The following is an 18,829-nucleotide window of genomic DNA, read 5'->3' as shown; positions in this document are numbered from 1 at the left end:
CCAGCAGCAGAGCACCCCCCCCCCCCCACCGCAGAGGACCATCCCTTAGCTGCCCCTGCTCCGTGGACACCGCTGCTCACGTTGCCTCCCATTTCTCCTCCGACCCCAGCTCTCTTAGCGGCGTATTACAGGCACACGTTGCTCGCCTTTTTACTGTCCTTTTTTAATTTTAAATGCAGCGGAACAACTGTGTGGACTGAATTGCGTCCCCCCAAATTCATATGTTGAAGCCCCACACTCCACCGTGACTGGGTTTGGAGATGGGGTCTTTAAGGAGGTAATTAGAGTTAAATGAGGTCCTCAGGCTGGGGCCCTGATCTGATCAGACTGGTGTCCTAAGGACAGGGAGAGGCAACGGGCAACAGGGATGTGTGGGCCCAGGGAGAAGGCCACGTGAGGACTGCGAGCCAAGGAGAGCCTTTTGGCCTCTGGAGAAACCAAACCTGCCAGCACCTTGGTCTGGGCCTTCTAGTCCCTGGGACCATGAGAACGGTCATTTCTGTGGTCAAGCCACCCAGTCCGTGGTGCTTCGTTACGGCCGCTGCGCTAAGTCAGGACCCCGACTCCGCTTGGCTGGTGTAGTGGAGCGGCGTCTTGTTTTACAGGACCTCTTCAACCTTACTGCATTTTGATAAATTTTAGAAATGTATTTAAAGTAATATAGGAACACGGTTGAAGCCAAGTAGCTCTAAACGGATGGAACAGAAAGCAGTTCCTGGTTTTACCCTTTTGCACCAGCACCCCTCTCTTTTCAGGGCGCCACTTTTCTCCAACAAGGGTTTGTTTTCTTTAATTAATAGACTATTTTTTAGAGCAGTTTTGGGTTTATAGAAGAATTGAGCATAAAGTACAAGGTTCCCATATACCCTCTCTTGTCCCCTCCATTTCCCTTATTAACATCTTGCATTTGTTTTATCTGTTGCCTTTGATGAATTGATATTGATACACTAACTCAGGTCCCTAGTTAACATTAGGGTTCGCCCTTGGTGTGGTACGTTCCGTGGGTTTTGATAAATGGAAAATGACCTGCATCCACCATTCTGGTATCACACAGGTGGTTTCTCTGCCCTAAAAATCCTCTGTGCTCTACCTCTTCATCCCTCCTCCCCTCCCTCCGACCCAGACAACTACTGATCTCTTTACTGTCTCCATACTTTTGCCTTTTCCAGAATGTCCTGGAGTTGGATGTGGCCTTTTCAGACTGGCTTCTTTCACTTAGTGATACGCATTTAAAGTTCCTCCATGGCTTTTCATGGCTTGACAGCACGTTTCTTTTTAGCGCTGAATAATATTCCATTGTCTGGAGGGACCACAGTTTAAGTATCTATTCACCTACTGAAGGACATTCAAACCTTGGCAGCTATGAATCAAGCGTATGTCTTCTATGAGTTAACGAAATTATTTTATATCACCACTAAACTGTAATTATACAAGATTAACAATGACTCAATCTATCATTCAATATCCAATTCATATCAAATTTCAATCCAGAATTCTTTGAGGGTTCACACATTGCATTTGGTTGTTTTGCCCCTTTAGTTTTTCATCTAGAACAGTTTCCTGCTTTTTTTTTTGTTTGTTACTTATGCACAGATTTTTTTTTTTTTTTTTAAGAATCCAGATCAGTAGTCTCACATTCTGAATCTGATTGCTTCCCCGTGGTTTGATTTGGTTGAAGTGGTTTCTGGCGACATGCTTACATAGATGATGTCACAATGTCAGCTTTCCCAGCTTTGTTGGTGATTAGCTCTGCCACTTAGATAAGGGGGTGGTGGCCAGAGCCCTCCATTGTAAAGGGACATTTTTCTCTCTGTACGTAATCTGTGGAGGGATCCTTTGAGGCCAGGTGAATTTTTTGTTTTCCAGCAACCGTTTACCCAGTGGTTTTGGAATCCATGGATAATTATTGACTACACTAATTATTATATTGGGGGCTACAGAATGTCGATTTGCTAATTCTGTCTCGCTTTTGTACATTTCCCCCTGATTTTTGGATCATCACGATAGAGTCGTGAGGCTTTCAGCGCTTTGACATCCATGCTTTTCAAGTCCCCTTTTGCGATTTTCCTCTCTCCTGCAGATGTTCCCATGAGATAGAGGGGAACAGGTAGTGCCCGCTGTCGCCCCCAGGGTCATAGATGGGCAAACTAAGACCAGAAAGCAATCACTTTTTCAGGGTTGGTTAAGGTCCAGTGTGGTCAGGGACAAAGAAGTCAGAATTCTAGCCTGACAGTTTCACTACCCAGCATCCATTTCACCAGAAGTAACCAAGTCGAACACTGCTCCAAATACTTGCATTTCCTCTTCATATTCCCTTCTGTTTCACAGGAGATGACTTTGACTACTCTGGCTTTAATTAAATAAATCACAGTGTTTTGCGATTGTGTTTTCTGATGTGGGGGCATATCATTATTTTACACAGATACAGAGTAGAAATCTTTCGTGTTAATAGCTACACAGTATACCAGTGTTAGCCTGACACTGTTTAGTTCTCATTCTTTTTTTTCTTGGGTGTGCTGGCGACAGGACGAGCAGCATCTTGCAGACTCGTTTGGCCAGTGGAACTTTCTTTCTCCAAAGAAGCTGTGCACATCCGCTTCTTTCAAACCTTTTACTTTACTGAGGGGACATGATTTGTACCAGCAGGTGGTCATTTAAGTAGTTAATAAAATCGAGATTGAGGCAAGGGCTGCTGGGAACGGTTGTGCCCGTGTGTTCTACACACTCCAGGGCACTCTTTACATTGTCGTGTTTGTGCACGGCGCTCCTTGGGGTTGTGCAATGTGTAGTCTAGGGGGCCTTACATAAGGAACCTTGGGAAGAGGCCTTGTTTTTGCAAGTTGAAAGCAGTGGAATTTTGGAAGAGGAGGTCATTCACGTGTATGGCCAGAGATATGAATGTCAAACTTTACCCATCCAGTATGATAGATTTAAAATAGGACCAGTTGTTATCTTCTACCTAAAATACCTTATACTTGCAATTTCTGTGATGTGGTCCAGTTTCGACAATGGCTTTCACAAGCCCTTTCTCAATTGATTATAGTCTTGAAATTTAGGAGAGTGTATTAGTCATCGTAGGTTTATTGCGGTAATTAACAAGCTTGCCATCTTAGTGGCCCTAACACAAGAGCAATTCATTCCCCCCCCACGTCACATCCAGTGTGGGTTTCAGCAGGCGTGGGCTCTGCACCACATAGTCATCCAAGGACCCAGGTCTTTGAATCTGGTGGCTGCTAAGTCAGTCCTCTGTGACCTCAGAGTCCTTCACTGGCTCCTCTGCCTCTGCTTGCCACCTGAGAGACAGTGTCAGGAAATGTGCAGGTGACCCGGGAGGGGCATCTCCCCTCTCTACCTACATGCCGTTGGCCAGAGCTCGCTCAGTTGTCCCCACCCGACTGCAAGGAAAGCTGGGAAATGTCTCGCTGTGCATCCAGGTAGAAAAGCCCTGGGGTTAGGGCAGGCATGAGTCAATATTGCAGAGCTGACCCCTGTTCTCTGTTTTGTTTCTTCTCCAGGAGACTTCTTGGCATCATCACGAAAAAGGATGTTTTGAGACATATGGCCCAGATGGCGAACCAGGACCCTGAATCCATCATGTTTAATTAGAAACAAGGTGGCATTTATTTTGAGAAAAACTCAACTGTGTCATTTTAAAAGAAATAAACAGATGATATGTTATTATTCTAATGAACGATTGTACGCTGGGGGCAGTGGAAACAAAAGCTTTGTTTGGAAAGGAAGAAGGATGAAACCTTTTTTAAAAAAAGACATCAATGAGTAGGCATTTTGTAGCTTTAACCCCTTGTGAGTTTCCAGCTGTGTTTCTTAATGAGTTTATTAACTGCCATGGGGGCATGGGGGTGGGTGTAAACGATGTGGTTTGTCCAAGGACACGGAACTGAGTCCAGAAACGTTTGCCCCTTGTGTTTAAGGCTGATGTTTGTGAAGCTTTGAGTCCAAAAAGGCAAAGGAGTATTGGCCCGTTAGCATCTTTTATTTATCGGTTCCTGAAGTTTTGCTGCTATTTTACTGAATCGGACTAAAGATATTCGCACTTACTTTGTTGGAAAAGACAAGAGAAATTAAATTGGAACATAGTGAAAGCTGAAAGTTTTTTGCCAGCTGGTTCACTCACGACCATCCAATTTCTTGCTCCTGTTCTCAGCCTAGTGTTTTGCTTCTCCATCAGTTTCCGAACCAACATCCAGGGTCTCCTGCAGTGATGAGTATGAAGAAATCATTTCTCTGTGCAAGACCAGCATCTTGGGACTGCATAATGAACTATTGGCATGTTTAGTGCTGCCCGTATTTCCTCCCACACAAAGGGATTCCTCCTGATTTTGAGGGTATACACACCTGCTCGTTGTGTTGCAGACGTGTTGCATGTGCTTCACCTGTTTATTGCTGTTGCCCGTGCATTCCTAAATACTGAGCAGTCCAGCACTTTCCATGGGCCATATCCTGTATGCTGCCAGCTTGTCGTAAGTGTGCTTTAATTTCCAGATAGCGTACGTGAGGGTCAAAACAGGCCACCCGGTGTTACTACTTACTTTTCCTTTCAGATCTTATTAAATATGGCTGCAGAGAGGGTGAGGCATACGAAGTCTCAGTGGGAACTCCTCCAAATGGATTGCAAGAGAAATACTAAATTGATTCTAAATCTGTTCCATTATCTTCTCCGTAGGATGTAAAACGTCCGGCTTTAATGTCTAAGCATGCACTTTCATGCTCGTACGCAAAGCACAGAGGGCAGAGTTAAATCATAGCCAGTTTGAGCACTGGGCATCTTTGTATTGAACTTATGGTGCATTTATCTCTTTAGTCAGGACTTCGGTCTTCTCTGGGAGAAGGCACGTCGCTGTGGTTTAGGTCCACGGTGTGATCTGTGTGAGTATGATTGCTCCCACTTTGCCCCTCACATCAGTCTTGGCTCTTCCCAGCCCACTGAGAGGCCCTCACCCTTTGCAGCCTTGTTACCGGATGTTGACGTAGCAGGTGTGCGTTTGGTGGCAAATAATGGAAAAATCCAACAGACAGTGGAGAGTTGAATGAGAAACCCGGGGGTCAGGCACTCTCGTCTCTCTCTGTATTATCATCAAGGATTCATGCCCTTTGGTATTGTTTTCTGCCATCCTTTGTCCTCTGGCCCATTGCCTCTGAGCCACAATGTGGTTACTGAGCTGCCAGGTAGGATGTCTGCTTCTTAGACAGGAAGAGGGAGGAAGAGGCCTGTAACAAGGCGCAGTGCCCGTATCAGGAAAGCGAAACTTTCCCAGAGATGCTCAGCTTGCATCTATTGGCTAGAATTCTGTCACATGACTCCCCTTAGCTGCATGTGAATGTGGGAAGGAAGGTTTTTAGCTAGACATATTATTCTCTGAATGAGATTTAGATTCTGTTAATAAGGAAGGGGGGTTGGTCCTGGGGAGGGAATGCTGTCCACTGGATTGGGTGCCATCATCGTGTCCCTGTCGTCGTCCTTCCTGTCCTCCTTACCCTCTTTCTTGCTAAAGCCTCTAGACACTCTCTTCTCACCTTATAGTTTCCCACCCCTTCTGTCAGATTTGACCTAGAACTGCCAGTCAGAAGCCATCATTTCTTAGCCCTAATAAAAACCTAGAAACTTCTAGTTGGTATAAGAAAATGTACTGACATGTTCTCTGGGTTAAAAAGTCAGGGCACCTGGGTGGCTCAGTTGGTTAGGCGACTGCCTTCGGCTCAGGTCATGATCCCGGAGTCCCAGGATCGAGTCCCGCATCGGGCTCCCTGCTAGGCGGGGAGCCTGCTTCTCCCTCTGACCCTCCCCCCTCTCATGTGCTTTCTCTCTCTCTCTCTCTCTCTCAAATAAATAGATAAAATCTTTAAAAAAAAAAAAAAAAAGTTAAGTCAGACCATGCTGGCAAACTCTGGAAGATTTGTTTCTGTGATTGGTTGGCCTCCTCCAAAAATATCAAAGAGCCACTTCATTGTGGAAATACCAGTCAGTAGTAGAGAATTCAGTCTTCGTGTCTCGTTCCCGGCATGTAAGTATAGAGTAACAGATCCTAATATTAGTGTTGTTACTGGGGTTTCCATGGAACACATGCAAGTGAAGCTGGATTCTTCTGGACTTTAAATCCTAAAAGGTCTTAAAGATTGCTTCATGTAGTTCCCTCTTAACTTCCACGTGGCCTCGCAAAAGACTATTAGTCATAGCCTGGATTTATATAATCCGGGACGCCCTTTAGCTGAAATAAGGAGCTTCAGAAGGGAACACAAAACAAGTGAACAGATAGCCAAAGGTCAGTGAAACCACAGAATTTCCTCCTCCTCCAGCCGATGCCATGGAGGGATGAAGGGACAGTTTACTCCAGGCCAAGGTCGCCGAGGGGTGTTGTGTTGTGTCCTTCTCCCCAGTGCTTAGTGTAGAGAAGTCCACAGATTCATGGGAAACCATTGAGTGCTACTTGACTCAGATAACCTTGTTTTCCTTCATAAGTCAAACCTCTCATTTGTTGTGGGGTTCGGGCTCTTGGCGACAGAAGGCCGGGGTCAGACAGGTAGGTGAAGGTCAAGGATGGGGGAGTTGATTGCCTTTCTCCTCTAGAGCCCTAACTCCCCTTTGTGGTCCACTTGCCCACAGGCCTGGGGTCGCAGACCAACTCGATGGGGGACAGGCTCCCGAGCTCTGTCACTCTTTCTTGTGAAAGTTCGCGGGTAGGGATTCTGAAGGTATTTGCTGTGTCCACGTGTAGAACTTCATCCACTTTACCTGGTGATCTGATGAGCAAGAGGAGTAGAAGTGAGATGTGGAAGTAAAATAAACATTTCTCAGAATAATGTGTTTTTATCTTTTTCCAGAACCAAAGCCTTTAGACTTTTGTAGAACTTTCTGGATTCTTTCTGAATCAGTGTTTTATGTAAATAAACATAAATGAAGAATGGAAAAGGAGTTCTCTGACGAGGCACATCAACCTATTTCTTGTTCTCCCTCTCTGCTACGAAGGAAATGTGTTGTAGAAGGACAGACACCAAATAAGGAGTATCCCGAAAGGGACATTCAAATTTCTTGCGTTTTTCAGCGCATCCCCTGGGACTGCAGATGGGCGCATGGCATTAATGGAAAGGTAAATGTGTTAGAGGCAAATCACTATTCAGTGTTTGCTGTTACTCACCACCAGGCAATCTCAAAGACCTCTGTTTAGTACTTCCCAAAACCCTTACGAAGGAGAAGACATCTCAGTAGATCTATTTTTGGCCCTAAGAAGTCACAGAAACTGAAAAATTTGTTTTGCTTAGGTGAGAACTGGTTACTTCCCATTATCAACATGTGCAAATCTGCTCAGTACTCATTATCAGATGCCGAGCTGGAAACGATGAGAAACGCAAGGAGGAGCACTATCGAGTTACATAATTGTAATAGTATGCCTTCATTTTAATTTCACGTGGGCAGGGTTTTATCACCCTCCGCTCCGAGGCTTTGAAATGATTTACATGGGGGAGGGGGGAGCATGTGTATCTAACTTGGGAACATTAACCAGACTCCATTTTCACCGGTGTAGTAATAACTATTTATTTGCCGTCCTAGGTGTGCTGGGAATGAGCCTACATGAGACTTTTATGAGATCTATTCGCATTTGGTGTTGGAACAGCCACATAGCAATGTGGTTTTTTTTTTTTAATTGTAACCTTCTGTGTAAACATTGGCACCTTATTAAAAATTAAATGTTTGAACTTTACTTTTAAAAATAAAACAAGCACAGTCCTCAAGAAGCATGTTGTAAATGGAAGAGATACTGATTTCGCAGCATGTTTCTGCCCAGCAGAACCTCTGGAAACCTGATTCCGATGACGGCTCAAGTATCCGGGGAAGTTAAAGACTGATTCTTAAGATTTTCACGCAAGATGGTAACGTCAGTTTGGTCAGCTTTAAAATCCCTTGATCTTAGCCTGGTGGGTGATGGCCAAATAACAGTTCAGACTGGGGCTATAAAAAGTCCAAGGATGGGGCAGGACCACTGTCCCCGGGCCATCTGTGTTTCTGCCCTGTGCACAGAGGCTGGGCAGGACAGCTTGGGCCATGGTCTAACATTAATTCTGTCCCCGCTTCAAACTTTTTAATCTATGACTTCGGGAATCACAAGAGCTTAAATCATGTCCTTCCCTACCAGTTGCTTTTTTTAATTTTCAACTTTACAAAAATATGAAGGAAAAAACACAGAGAATGCCCACATCTCTGACGATCTAGAAGAAGCAGTGAGAGGAATCCCTTCTAATTGGGGGAGGGAGCCAGCCTGGGAACAGCTTAGGGAAGATCGTCCTCAGCACAGGGGCCAGCAAATACAAATGCCCTGAGGTGGAAACAGGCCTAACTTCCTGGGGTCCCACCAGGGGTGAGTGGCTGCGGGATGGGTGGTGCTTGCGGAGAGAGTGTGGGGTATTTGAAGTTGGTTTTGTTTTTCCTTCGGTGGGAGGCTAATATAAGCAGATGCTTCCAAGTTTCACAGGGCCAGGTACAGACAAGGAATTTAGAGGAAGGACGTGCTTTGACTTGCATTGTACATGAACCGTTCTGGCTGTTGTATAGCGGGACTGGAAGTCAGGAATCTGGCTAGGGGGCTATTTCAAGTACACAAGTTATGATGGAGGCTTGTCCCAGAGAAGCTCTTGAATTCTGGACATATTTCCGGGTAGAGCCAACAGATTTGCCGGTGGAGTGGATATAAAATGGTACGACTACGTTGCCGTTCACTGGCGTGGGCGAGACTAGGCGAAATGCTACATTGGAGAGCTCTGTTGGACACCGAAGTCCAGAGTTCCGGGGAATCGTTGAGGTTGGAGACCTAGGTCAAGCCATTGGCGCATATCAGTGGTATTAAAGCCCTGCCTGGAAACTTCCATGGCCTAATGATACCCTAAGAGCAAACAATCAACATTCTGACAGAATTTCAATAGTGAGTTTTCAGGGAGTCATGCTGACTTAGTGATAGGACTGCACTTGAATTCCAGCTCCACTGCCTTTTGGCTGTGTGACATTGTCAAAGGGACTGAACCTCTCTGAGCCTGGATTATCCCATCTCTGTCAAGTGAGCTGTTGCTCCTGACCAGCAGCGTGGCTGTGAGAATCAACAAGAGACACCATACATAAGGCACTTGGCATGGACCATTTCACATTATGAAGCCCTCCAGGTGGCATTAGTTGGAAATTAATTTTATGTTGTTTTCAGTTGAATTGTAAGACCCCTAAAATGAGTAACAGATCGGGCTAACCAATTGGCCTTCTTTCCAGCTCTATCTGCAGTCATTTCCAAAAACTCGAAAGGAAACAAAACAAAAACTCAGATCTCTTAAGGAATGTCCAAAAAAAAAAAGCCTCATTGGCTCCAAAGTAATGGTACATTATTAGGAAAGAAATCACTTGGTAAGAAATTCCATTTCTCTGTAGCTTTGTATCGGCTCGGAGAGCAGGAAAGCATAAATATGCATGGATACTGAACTATTGATTAGCTTAAAATTTGGAGCAAGAGTTCACGAAACACGAGACTGTGTGTAACTTGCTTCTTTTCAGACAACATAAAACCCAATACCACTGCACCTCCAGACAGAAAAATCTCTCCAGCGTGGTGTTAATGTAGAAATAAGTCTCATTAGTAAAAGTCATGAAAGCCCAGCCTTCTGTGGGCCTTGGCTATTTCCCCTCAACACGATGTAGTTAAAAACCAGAGGGGGAGAATGAACAAACAGAATTTGTCCGAAAGGTGACAACCCATCAGTTTTAATTCTGGGAGCTTAGCTAGAGCTAACCAGAATGGCTTCGCAAATAAACGGCTGGGTCAGGCAGGCTTCTTCCTGGGCTTTCATGAATTGAGACGGGACCAGAAACTTCCATGGCCTCCTGGGGCAACGTGCTCTGGCCGAGCGCAGGGGAGCCCGGCACACCTGTTACAGCTCGTCCCCAGTTCATTGGTAGTTAATTGGCTAGAAAGAAGCTACCATATGTGAAAGCAGATAGGGAGCATCTATTCTTGGCAGTTCCTCAACATTGCGTTTCATTAAAGAAATGGTCTTTTCTTTGCGAATGAGCAATAAGCAAAGAGCACCTTGTGGGAATTTCCAAACCCCTTTAGTCAGGGTTTGGCTCACAGAGCGAAGGGAGCAATTTCGATGTGATTCCAGCATTTGTTACGGAACACATATTCCAAAGATTAAACAGCCGCCCTCAATCCAAACAGATTCTGTCAGAGAAATTGGAAGCACATACATAAACTCCCGTCCCACAGGCTGCCTGTGACAGGTCGAGTCCAGAGGATGCTTGCTGGTAGAACATTCCTTCCTTCTGCGGGGCTCCGTGTTCATTTCACACTCACTCGGGGCTCCCACCTGTTCCCAGCCAATACTAACCCAAGCGGAAATTGGAGCTAGCTGCCTTTCGATGGACTAGTTTCCTTTTCTGACATTTCTCAAACTTCAGTCCGTCCCCAGAAAGATGAGCATTTCCGGCAATGGCTGTGGGTGATTTACCTTCTCCGGGGAGTTGCCAAGCGTCCAGCTGCTCCGTGGGGCAGGAGTCTCAATTGTGCGGAGAGAACTGGGGAGAACGAGTAGGTCCGCCTGCAGTGGGGACGCGCTTGCTAAAGTGCTCCCAGAATCCCGTGCTTGCGCACGATGCTGCTAGGTGCCCGAGGACGAGAGTGGATTCTGTGGCTAACTGGGAACTGCTTTCTCCTGGGACCGGGGTTCCAAAGACTGGTCCTTGGGGAGCACTGCTATGGGGGCGGGAGCGTGAGGGTCCAGGAAGTGTCCTTCTTAGTTTCTTTGCAGAACTGAACGACCTGGGAGACGTGAGTCACCTTTAATGGATGTCCAGCACATCATCTGTGCAGCTGGGACCTTCCACTTGGTAACCAGAACGGTATTTAGGGACTGGCCTCTTCGGCGTCGCCAGAGCTGGTTAGAAATGCAGCATTCCATGATTCGTTGTTTGCGTGTAACACCCAGGGCTCCATTCAAAACGTGCCCTCATGATCTCAGGGTCGTGGGATCGAGCCCCGAGTGGGTCTCCATGCTGAGTGTGGAGCCTGCTTGAGATTCTCTCTCTCCATCTCCCTCTGCCCCTCCCCCTGCTCGCACACCCTCCCTCCCCTCACCTCAAATAAAATCTTTTTTAAAAATGTTTAATTTTAACAACTTAAATAGTTTCATGTTGTTTCCTATCTTAGTCAAATACTTTGTGATTAATAGGTGAAGATAAACCTTAGCCCTATTTCTTAACCAAATGATCATAAATTCTATATTTATTACATCAGAAAAAAAAAAATGCAGCATTCCAAGCCCCGCTCAGGTCTGCTGAGCCAGAATCTGCATTTTCCCCGGGGTGGGGCGGGTGGGGGGTTTGTGTGCAGAGTGAGGTTTGAGCACTTACCTTAGGTGCCAGGTCCGAGCGAGACCGCCTGAGTTGACTTTCAGCTCTAAGATCCAGAGTTCTCTATTCTCTAAGGGGGAACTTCCAGGGGACGAGCGAGCAGTGGCTGCAGTGATTGCGTCCCCGAAGGAGCCTGTCCAGAGAAACCAGGTGGAGAGCAACTTGGCATGAGGTCTCTTAAGTCCGACTGCTCAGCCCCCAAACCGTCCCGCTCACCACCGCACTGCCGCGTGATGCTCTGTGTCTCCGGTGGCTGCCAAGGGTGTGCGTGTGCAGGGGTGGGGCGCGGCGGCAGTCCCCTCCCACTCGAATGGTGCAGAAGGGAGCCCTGGGATTTACAAAGCGTGGACAAAGGGACCCTGCTTCCGGGTAGTTTTGGTGAGCTTTTCATAAAGCTGGGTGCAAATCTCTACAGTTAGGCAAAGACAGGGTGGACACGCTTTGGTGTTCAGACGGCAAAGCTGAGGCCCAGAGAGGGTAAAGCACAGGAGAGATGCCCGTGGAGCTTTCACAGCACACCGATGCCCCGGGGTCATGCCCCGAGATTCTGATTCAGTGCATCCTGGGTGGGGTCTGGCATCACCTTTAGAAAAGGTTGCCCGCTGATCCCCAAGTGTGGTCAAGATAGAGAACCCCTGGGCTCCAGGGACTTGCTCAAGTTCATACAGCTAGTTGGTCGTCTGACTAGAGCTCATACTCTCCTTGGCTCTTCTTGCGACTTTAAGTCCAGGAACCTTTTCCGACAACGTGACAGGTCACCTTAGCTCAGATTAGTCTCTGAGTCAGACTGGTCTAACCAACCAGTCCCTTGCTTAGCAACGTCAGAGTCAGCCAGCAGCTTGTTAGAGATGCGAATAAATCCTCTGTCCCACCCTGAGCTAGCGACTCAGAAAGCTGGGGGACAGAGCCCCGCCACCTGTGTTTTAACAAGCCCTCCAGCTGATTCAGGTGCAGCTCAAGTTTGAGGACCACTGGTCTAAGGTAATGGGAAAGTGTTGATGGAGAGAAGATGCTAACACCAGAACACACACACACGCTCACACACAGGCATGCACATGCACACGTACCCGCGCATGCCCGGCCCAGGCACCATCTCCGGGAAATTAGGCCTGGGTGTAGAGAGCCAGAGCGAGCACGAGAAGGAATGGAAAAAGTAAGACTGCATGGGCGTGAGTGGCAGAACCAGACACCAGGGCAGCCCAAAGGAAAACCTCTGCGCATCCTCCTGCGCGGAGCCTCTGCTGACCTACTTTTCCCGGGGGCGCCGAAGATCTCATGTAGCCCTTGGCTGTGCTGGCAGGTCTGAGGGGCTTTTTTGGTTTCGTTTTTATTTTTTGAGGTTTGCGTTTTTCTGAATCAAGCACTTTGTAGAGATGAACATTCTTGTGAGATTAAATGAACCCCCTTCTGCTTGGAGCTAAAGGCACGTTCTCTGCTTCGATTTCAGCCAGGTGCTCCTTTTTCACTGCACTTGTATTCAAGTGTGCGGCCCTCCCCTTCGTGGGGAGGGTGGGCCCCGAATCTGCAAGGCTTGGCGCCTGCAGCTGGGACTTCAAAGGCCCCAGAAGTCATACTGTAACGTGAGCTCCCAATTGTCCCCAGAGAGGCATCTCAGTCAAGGGGAAGGGACACCTCCGTGTGGCACGAGGTGGGGGGCAGGAGGGCGGCGGAGAGAAGAATCCAGCCTGGTCTTCAGTCCCCCTTGGAGCCTCCGCATCTGAAGGCTTGCCGTGCCCGATGCGAAAACCGCCCCGAGACATACGTAATTCCAAGCCGTGCACTGGCCGCCCAGAGCGAGGGGACAGACGGGCCTGCCCCGGGAGAGAATGTTTGTTTCAACCGATCGTTCACAGCACCAGCTGCCAACGGGAGAGGAAAAGCAGAGAGGGGACTCCCGCAGACTGACATGGGAAAGTATAAACAATGCTTACAGGCTCCGAGCAGGGCTGTTGGGTGAAATCACAGCATCTGATTTGGGTTTGGGTTTTGCAATTACTCGACCTAGAGGATGTAACTGCCAGGCATGTGTTGTTTCCAAGATGGATGGGACTGTGTGAGCTCATGATGGCTTCACGTCTGCACTTTGACATTCAAGTTGGGCTCTGAGCATTGAAAAGAGCAGCCCTCGCTTTCCATAGTAGCTTACTTGTCAATTCCAGAGCACAGTCCCTGGAAGCAGATGGGGTCACTTGCGATTCTGTTTCATTTCTTTGGCCCAGAGCTGACATAGAGTATTGCTTTGTAAAGTGGGACCTCTGAAGGTGAAAAACCAGGATTTGCTTTCTTGGTCAAATCTGTGAGCTTCTCAAACTCCCGAAGCCATGTTTCCGTTATCGTTCTTCAGCGTCAGTCCTAGTAGCTTGTGTATTGATGATAATCAGCACATATTTTTGAAGAACGGATAAGGGCCGAAAACCTGCTCTTTCGTTGTGACCTTTTGGCGTAAATCAAGAAAATAATCCTGGCAGAGTTTTCTGGAGACACAGAGCGTTTCCCCAAAATAGACCCATCTACCATTGTGTAAAATGTCACATAAAACACTCCGTGTCAAAACAAAATGGTAATCGGCTTGGTGTTTCATGGCCTGGGAAGGGCTGCTCAGTTGAGAGATCCTGAACTTCCAAAGGCTGAATATGAAAGCCGAGTCTGCAGACTCTACGTGTCCTGGTGTATCTTTGATCAAACTGAACCAGAAAGAAGTGTGGCAGGCTCTAAATGCCGCAGAGACTAATGGCTTGGCAAATCCATGCCCATGACTTTACTGAACATGTCACATCAAAGGGAGAAATGCCCCACTGACTGGAAAGTTCTTTTGCTGTTCAATGTTGAGAGAGAATAGAAATGAGATTAAATTTCAGTATTTCTGGATTTGGTTAATAGATTCTCTCTCTTTTAGATAGAAGAAGTTTAAGCGATTCTGTTTACTTTGTAGAAAAATATCCAAAAGGTGCATCTAATAACTGCATCTGAAGGGGAACAAGAATATAACTACGTAGAAAGAGCATCGTAATCTTCAGAGAAGTGGTTCTCAGCTGTGACATCCAAGACGGATGAAGCTGACCGGCACAAACACCCCCACAGGGAGACTCAGGTTTGTGGGCAAATCCCAGGGCACTGTTTGCAACTTGACTCCTTTCTTGGGGATTTGAGGACGCTGAGGCAAAATGCTGGGGAAGGATACTGGAGGAATTAACATACTACTTTATATTTTATAGAAAGAAGAAATAGTCTGCATAGTCGAGTACTTTGTGTTGACAAACTGTTCAGACCCCGCTTGGCAGCTGCTGATGCAGAACTTTATTGGTGGCTGTCTGCTCTTGCACCCTGGAATGGCCAGAAAGGCTCATGGGGCCCCACTTTGTACCCAGAAGAATCCATTCTTACTTAAGCTCACCAGGAAGACAAAAGACAGTGTCTGAAGGGGCCAGACCGAGAACTATGTCTTTTCAAAGGATCACATTACCGCCAGCCACCGTTTTTATAGAGGGGAAGCCAGGTAGAGATGAGCAAGCAAAGAGCTTTAACTTCGGCATAGGATGGACATGATTTTGAGTCCAGGCTCTTCTACTTCCTGGGCAACCTTAGGCAAATCACTCAAGCTCTCTAAGTTTCGGTTCTCATTGATAAAAGACGTTAATTCATCTACCCGTACAAACTCGGTGAGCACAGTACCTGACATGACATGCATACTCAGAACTGTGATTGTGCAGAGACACGCGATGCTCAACAAGTCTGTGCTCTCCTTCCCCACCCCCACTCCCCGCCCCGGGGCATACAGCTAGACTACATTTCCCAGCATCCCTTGCAGTTGGCTGTGGCCATGTGCTGGTCCTGGCCAACAGAATGTGAGCAGAAGCGAGGCCCATCGAAAACTTCCCATGTGCAATCTGCTGCAGTCTTCTGCTCTCCTGGGGTGGGAGGGAGATGACCCGGGTGACCTTGGAAGCCTCTGAATGACTTCGGAGGAGGACCTCCTGGCTCCCTGTTATCTGCCCACTACTGTCACGGGACTGAGAAACAAAGCTCTGTGGTATTGAGTCATTTTCCACATTGGGGTCAATCTGATAAGGTAGATCGTCTACCTAGACTAGGCATTTATTGTCATTATGAATTCCTAAGCGGTGGTGTGATGAACTTGTACCCACACATCAACCGATGGTGAAATCTGCAGGAGTTTTGTGAGCCGGTCGCTGTGACATTCCTAGCTTGAAATTGGTCATGGTGGGAATTTTTATGCCACAGAAATTGGCAGAGACTATAAACCAGGCTCCCCTCCACCCGCCACCGCCACCGCCCCCATTGGAGAACATTTCCCAGCACACCACTGACTGGGAATATATCTTTTTCCTCTTGGTCTTATCCCAAAGCCTTATAATCTAGTGCATTGTATCTTCGTATGCAATATAACCATTTCTGTGCCTCAGAAAGTGTTTGTAGCTATGAATCAAGGCCAGGCTTGAATAAATGAAAAGAGGACACGTTATGAAAGGATGAAAGCTAACACCTAGGGTTAGATAGAGCATACAGTGAAGGCTGAAGAACACTCATCTGTGCCTTTCTCAAGTAGGGACATTGGGCCTAGGGGTACATCATTGTGTCTTGGGCCGCCTTAGAAGTTTCAGGTCTTCAGCTTGTTTACCCTTTGCCTTGTCTGGCTGTCATCGGTCCACCTGGCAAGTGGCTGTCTTCCAAAGCACAGTGATTCTGCCCTCACTCCCAAGCACCCCGCCATGACAGGCAGCAGGAGAAAGTGTCTTACTCTCTTCGAGCTCCTGTGGCTGGTACATACGGGGCTGTCTCAGTCTGGATTCCCCCTGACAGCAGACCCCGAGACCAAGATTCAAGTGCAAGCCGTTTATTTGCAAGGTGATGTCAGGGAACAGTGTAAGGGAACGGAGGGGAAGGGGGACAGAGAGGGGAAGGCAGCCGACAAAGGGGGTTATCCAGCAAGTTGCTGTGGACAGCCGGAGACGTGGGGGACACTAGAGAGTATGCACCCCAGAGCTGTCACCCCCACAGGGGACAAGGGGGCTGGGGTGTATAGTAACTCCCTTCAGTCATTGGTAGGTGTGACCCCCTATGTCTAGGAGGTCCCTAACCAGCCCAGACAGCCAGACTGTCTCTGTTCTTTCACTACCTGGCCCCCCGCACTCTCTTTACTCCCTTGGTACTTTTGGTGAAGACTTCCGTGATTTATTGGAGATGAGCTGACTCCTCTATTCTGACCTCTCTCAGTCTGGATTTGACATGTATTATCTTGGCTGCCCTTGACTGCGATCCCAGTCGTATGTGCACCTTGACCTTTGTAGGCATTAGATCCCTTGAGCACATTCATGTGTATGAAGAATGACTTCAACTGCAATCTTAAAAATGACAGAACCAGAGAGTTCTTCTCTCATAATCCAACATGATTATGATCTTGGATCCGATCTATGCTTCGTGAGAAGCTCCACACTGTGGAGGACACAAACGTTGCCTCCCAAAGACATGAACTATGTATTTCTGGATGACTTTTTGGGGATCCAACATAATTGTGATGTCTGGCAGTCTATTTTCAGTTAGTTTGGGGAATCAACTTCGTGGATTAACTGTAACCAAATCAAGGTCGGCGCTGGCGGCTCTCCGAGGTCTGCTCTCACTCCGCGGCTGGCGGCTTCTCAGAGCAGAGACCTTGACCTCACACGCAGGTGGGTGAGCGGCTGCCGGGGGCCAAGTCCACCCACTCTTGATGGCAGCAGCTGATTGTGGTCTAGTTATTTCTGGATTAACTGCCGCTTTTGCTTACCCACCCTATCTGTGGTTAATCCCTCATCCAGATAATTGAAAATTCTCTGCCTGAGCACTCTCTGTTTTGGTCCAGAACCCGAAGCTTTTGCAGCTCTGCACTTCCAGTGTGCCTTCAACGCACCGGGGACTTTTATGTTCCCAGCAAATTGCTTGGCTTATTCGAGAACCTGCTTCATTCTGGTTAATAATAGCAAATACTTCCTGAACACTTTACTCTGCCAGGCAAACTCCAGGCTGAGCACTTTTCAAGTTCATTATGCTTCGGAACACTCGCTCTGAGCTGAGCACACCACGTACAGATGATTGTGCAGGGGAGGCCGGGAGGGCTGGGGAGGCCTGGGGGCTCGAGGGGCTCACTCCGCCAGTGCACCGCAGAGCTCTCCTCCGAAACCAGGCCCCCCGATTCTTGAGCCCACGCTTCTCTCCAGTAACGACAGCCACTCGCTGTTTGGAAACGGCCCAAATTTGTTCCCAGAAATAGAGATGAAGTCAGCATTTCCCTTTAACGGGTAATGGAAGAGGCGGGGTTGGGAGCCCTTCTTCACCAAAACAGCCCCTCTATGAACTTTCGTACTTTCTCCTGGATGGAGACACTCATCTGTGTAGGGAGGGTCTCTGGGCGCGTGATGGGTGCTGGATTCACCTCCCACTTCACAAAGAACTGCAGATGATAGTTCTCTCAGTTTTTAGTAAAGAATGCATTAGAAAGGGTTCCTGCTACATGAAAAAATGCTCTACATCACTAACCATCAGGGAAATACAAATCAAAAGCCACAATGAGATATCACCTTACACCAGTTAGAATGGCAAAAATTAACAAAACAGGAAACAACAAATGTTGGCGAGGATGTGGAGAAAGGGGAACCCTCTTACAGTGTTGGTGGGAATGCAAGCTGGTGCAGCCACTCTGGAAAACAGTATGGCGGTTCCTCAAGACGTTAAGACTAGAGCTACCCTACAACCCAGCAATTGCACTAGTAGGTATTTACCCCAAAGATACAGATGTAGTGAAAAGAAGGGGCACATGCACCCCAATGTTCATAGCAGCAATGTCCACAATAGCCAAACTGTGGAAGGAGCTGAGATGCCCTTCAACAGATGAATGGATAAAGAAGATGAGGTTCATATATACAATGGAATATTACTCAGCCACCAGAAATGATGAATACCCACAATTTGCATCGACATGGATGGAATTGGAGGGGATTATGTTAAGTGAAGTAAGTCAAGCAGAGAAAGAAAATTATCTTATGGTTTCACTCATATGTGGAATATAAGCAATAGCACAGAGGACCATAGGGGAAGGGAGGGAAACCTGAAGGAGGGGAAATCAGAGGGGGAGACGAACCATGAGAGACTATGGACCCCGAGAAACAATCTGAGGGTCTCAGAGGGGAGGAGGAAGTGGGAAGGAGGTAACAAGGTGATGGGTATTGAGGAGGGCACGTGTTGTGATGAGCACTGGGTGTTATACTTAACTAATGAATCACTGAACACTACATCAAAAACTATGTACTATACAGTGGTTAACTGAACACAATAAAAAAAAGAAAGAAAGAGAAAGAAAGAAAGAAAGAGAAAGAAAGAAAGAAGAAAGAAAGAAAGAAAGAAAGGAAGAAAGAAAGAAAGAAAGAAAGAGAA

The 18,829-nt window shown here is 47.2% G+C and overlaps 1 protein-coding gene across 3 annotated transcripts in view; it reads left to right on the top strand.

Moving 5' to 3' along the window:
* The window catches only part of CLCN4 (Cl-/H+ antiporter 4), a 66,485-nt gene extending 60,640 nt beyond the window's left edge, over positions 1-5,845 (top strand). For all 3 annotated transcript variants that reach the window (XM_081809195.1, XM_081809194.1, XM_006749557.3), the window contains one exon: positions 3,516-5,845. In XM_081809195.1, the coding sequence (XP_081665321.1) occupies positions 3,516-3,606 (91 nt within the window). In that variant the 3' untranslated portion in view covers positions 3,607-5,845. The remainder of the gene's footprint in view (positions 1-3,515) is intronic.
* The last annotated feature ends 12,984 nt before the right edge of the window (positions 5,846-18,829 follow it).

The sequence above is a fragment of the Leptonychotes weddellii genome, chromosome X (genome assembly GCF_054177405.1).
Source record: "Leptonychotes weddellii isolate Sample4059 chromosome X, ASM5417740v2, whole genome shotgun sequence".
Lineage (NCBI taxonomy): Eukaryota > Metazoa > Chordata > Mammalia > Carnivora > Phocidae > Leptonychotes > Leptonychotes weddellii.
Note: the sequence above shows the minus strand (reverse complement) of the source record. Positions and strands in the feature narration are given on the sequence as shown.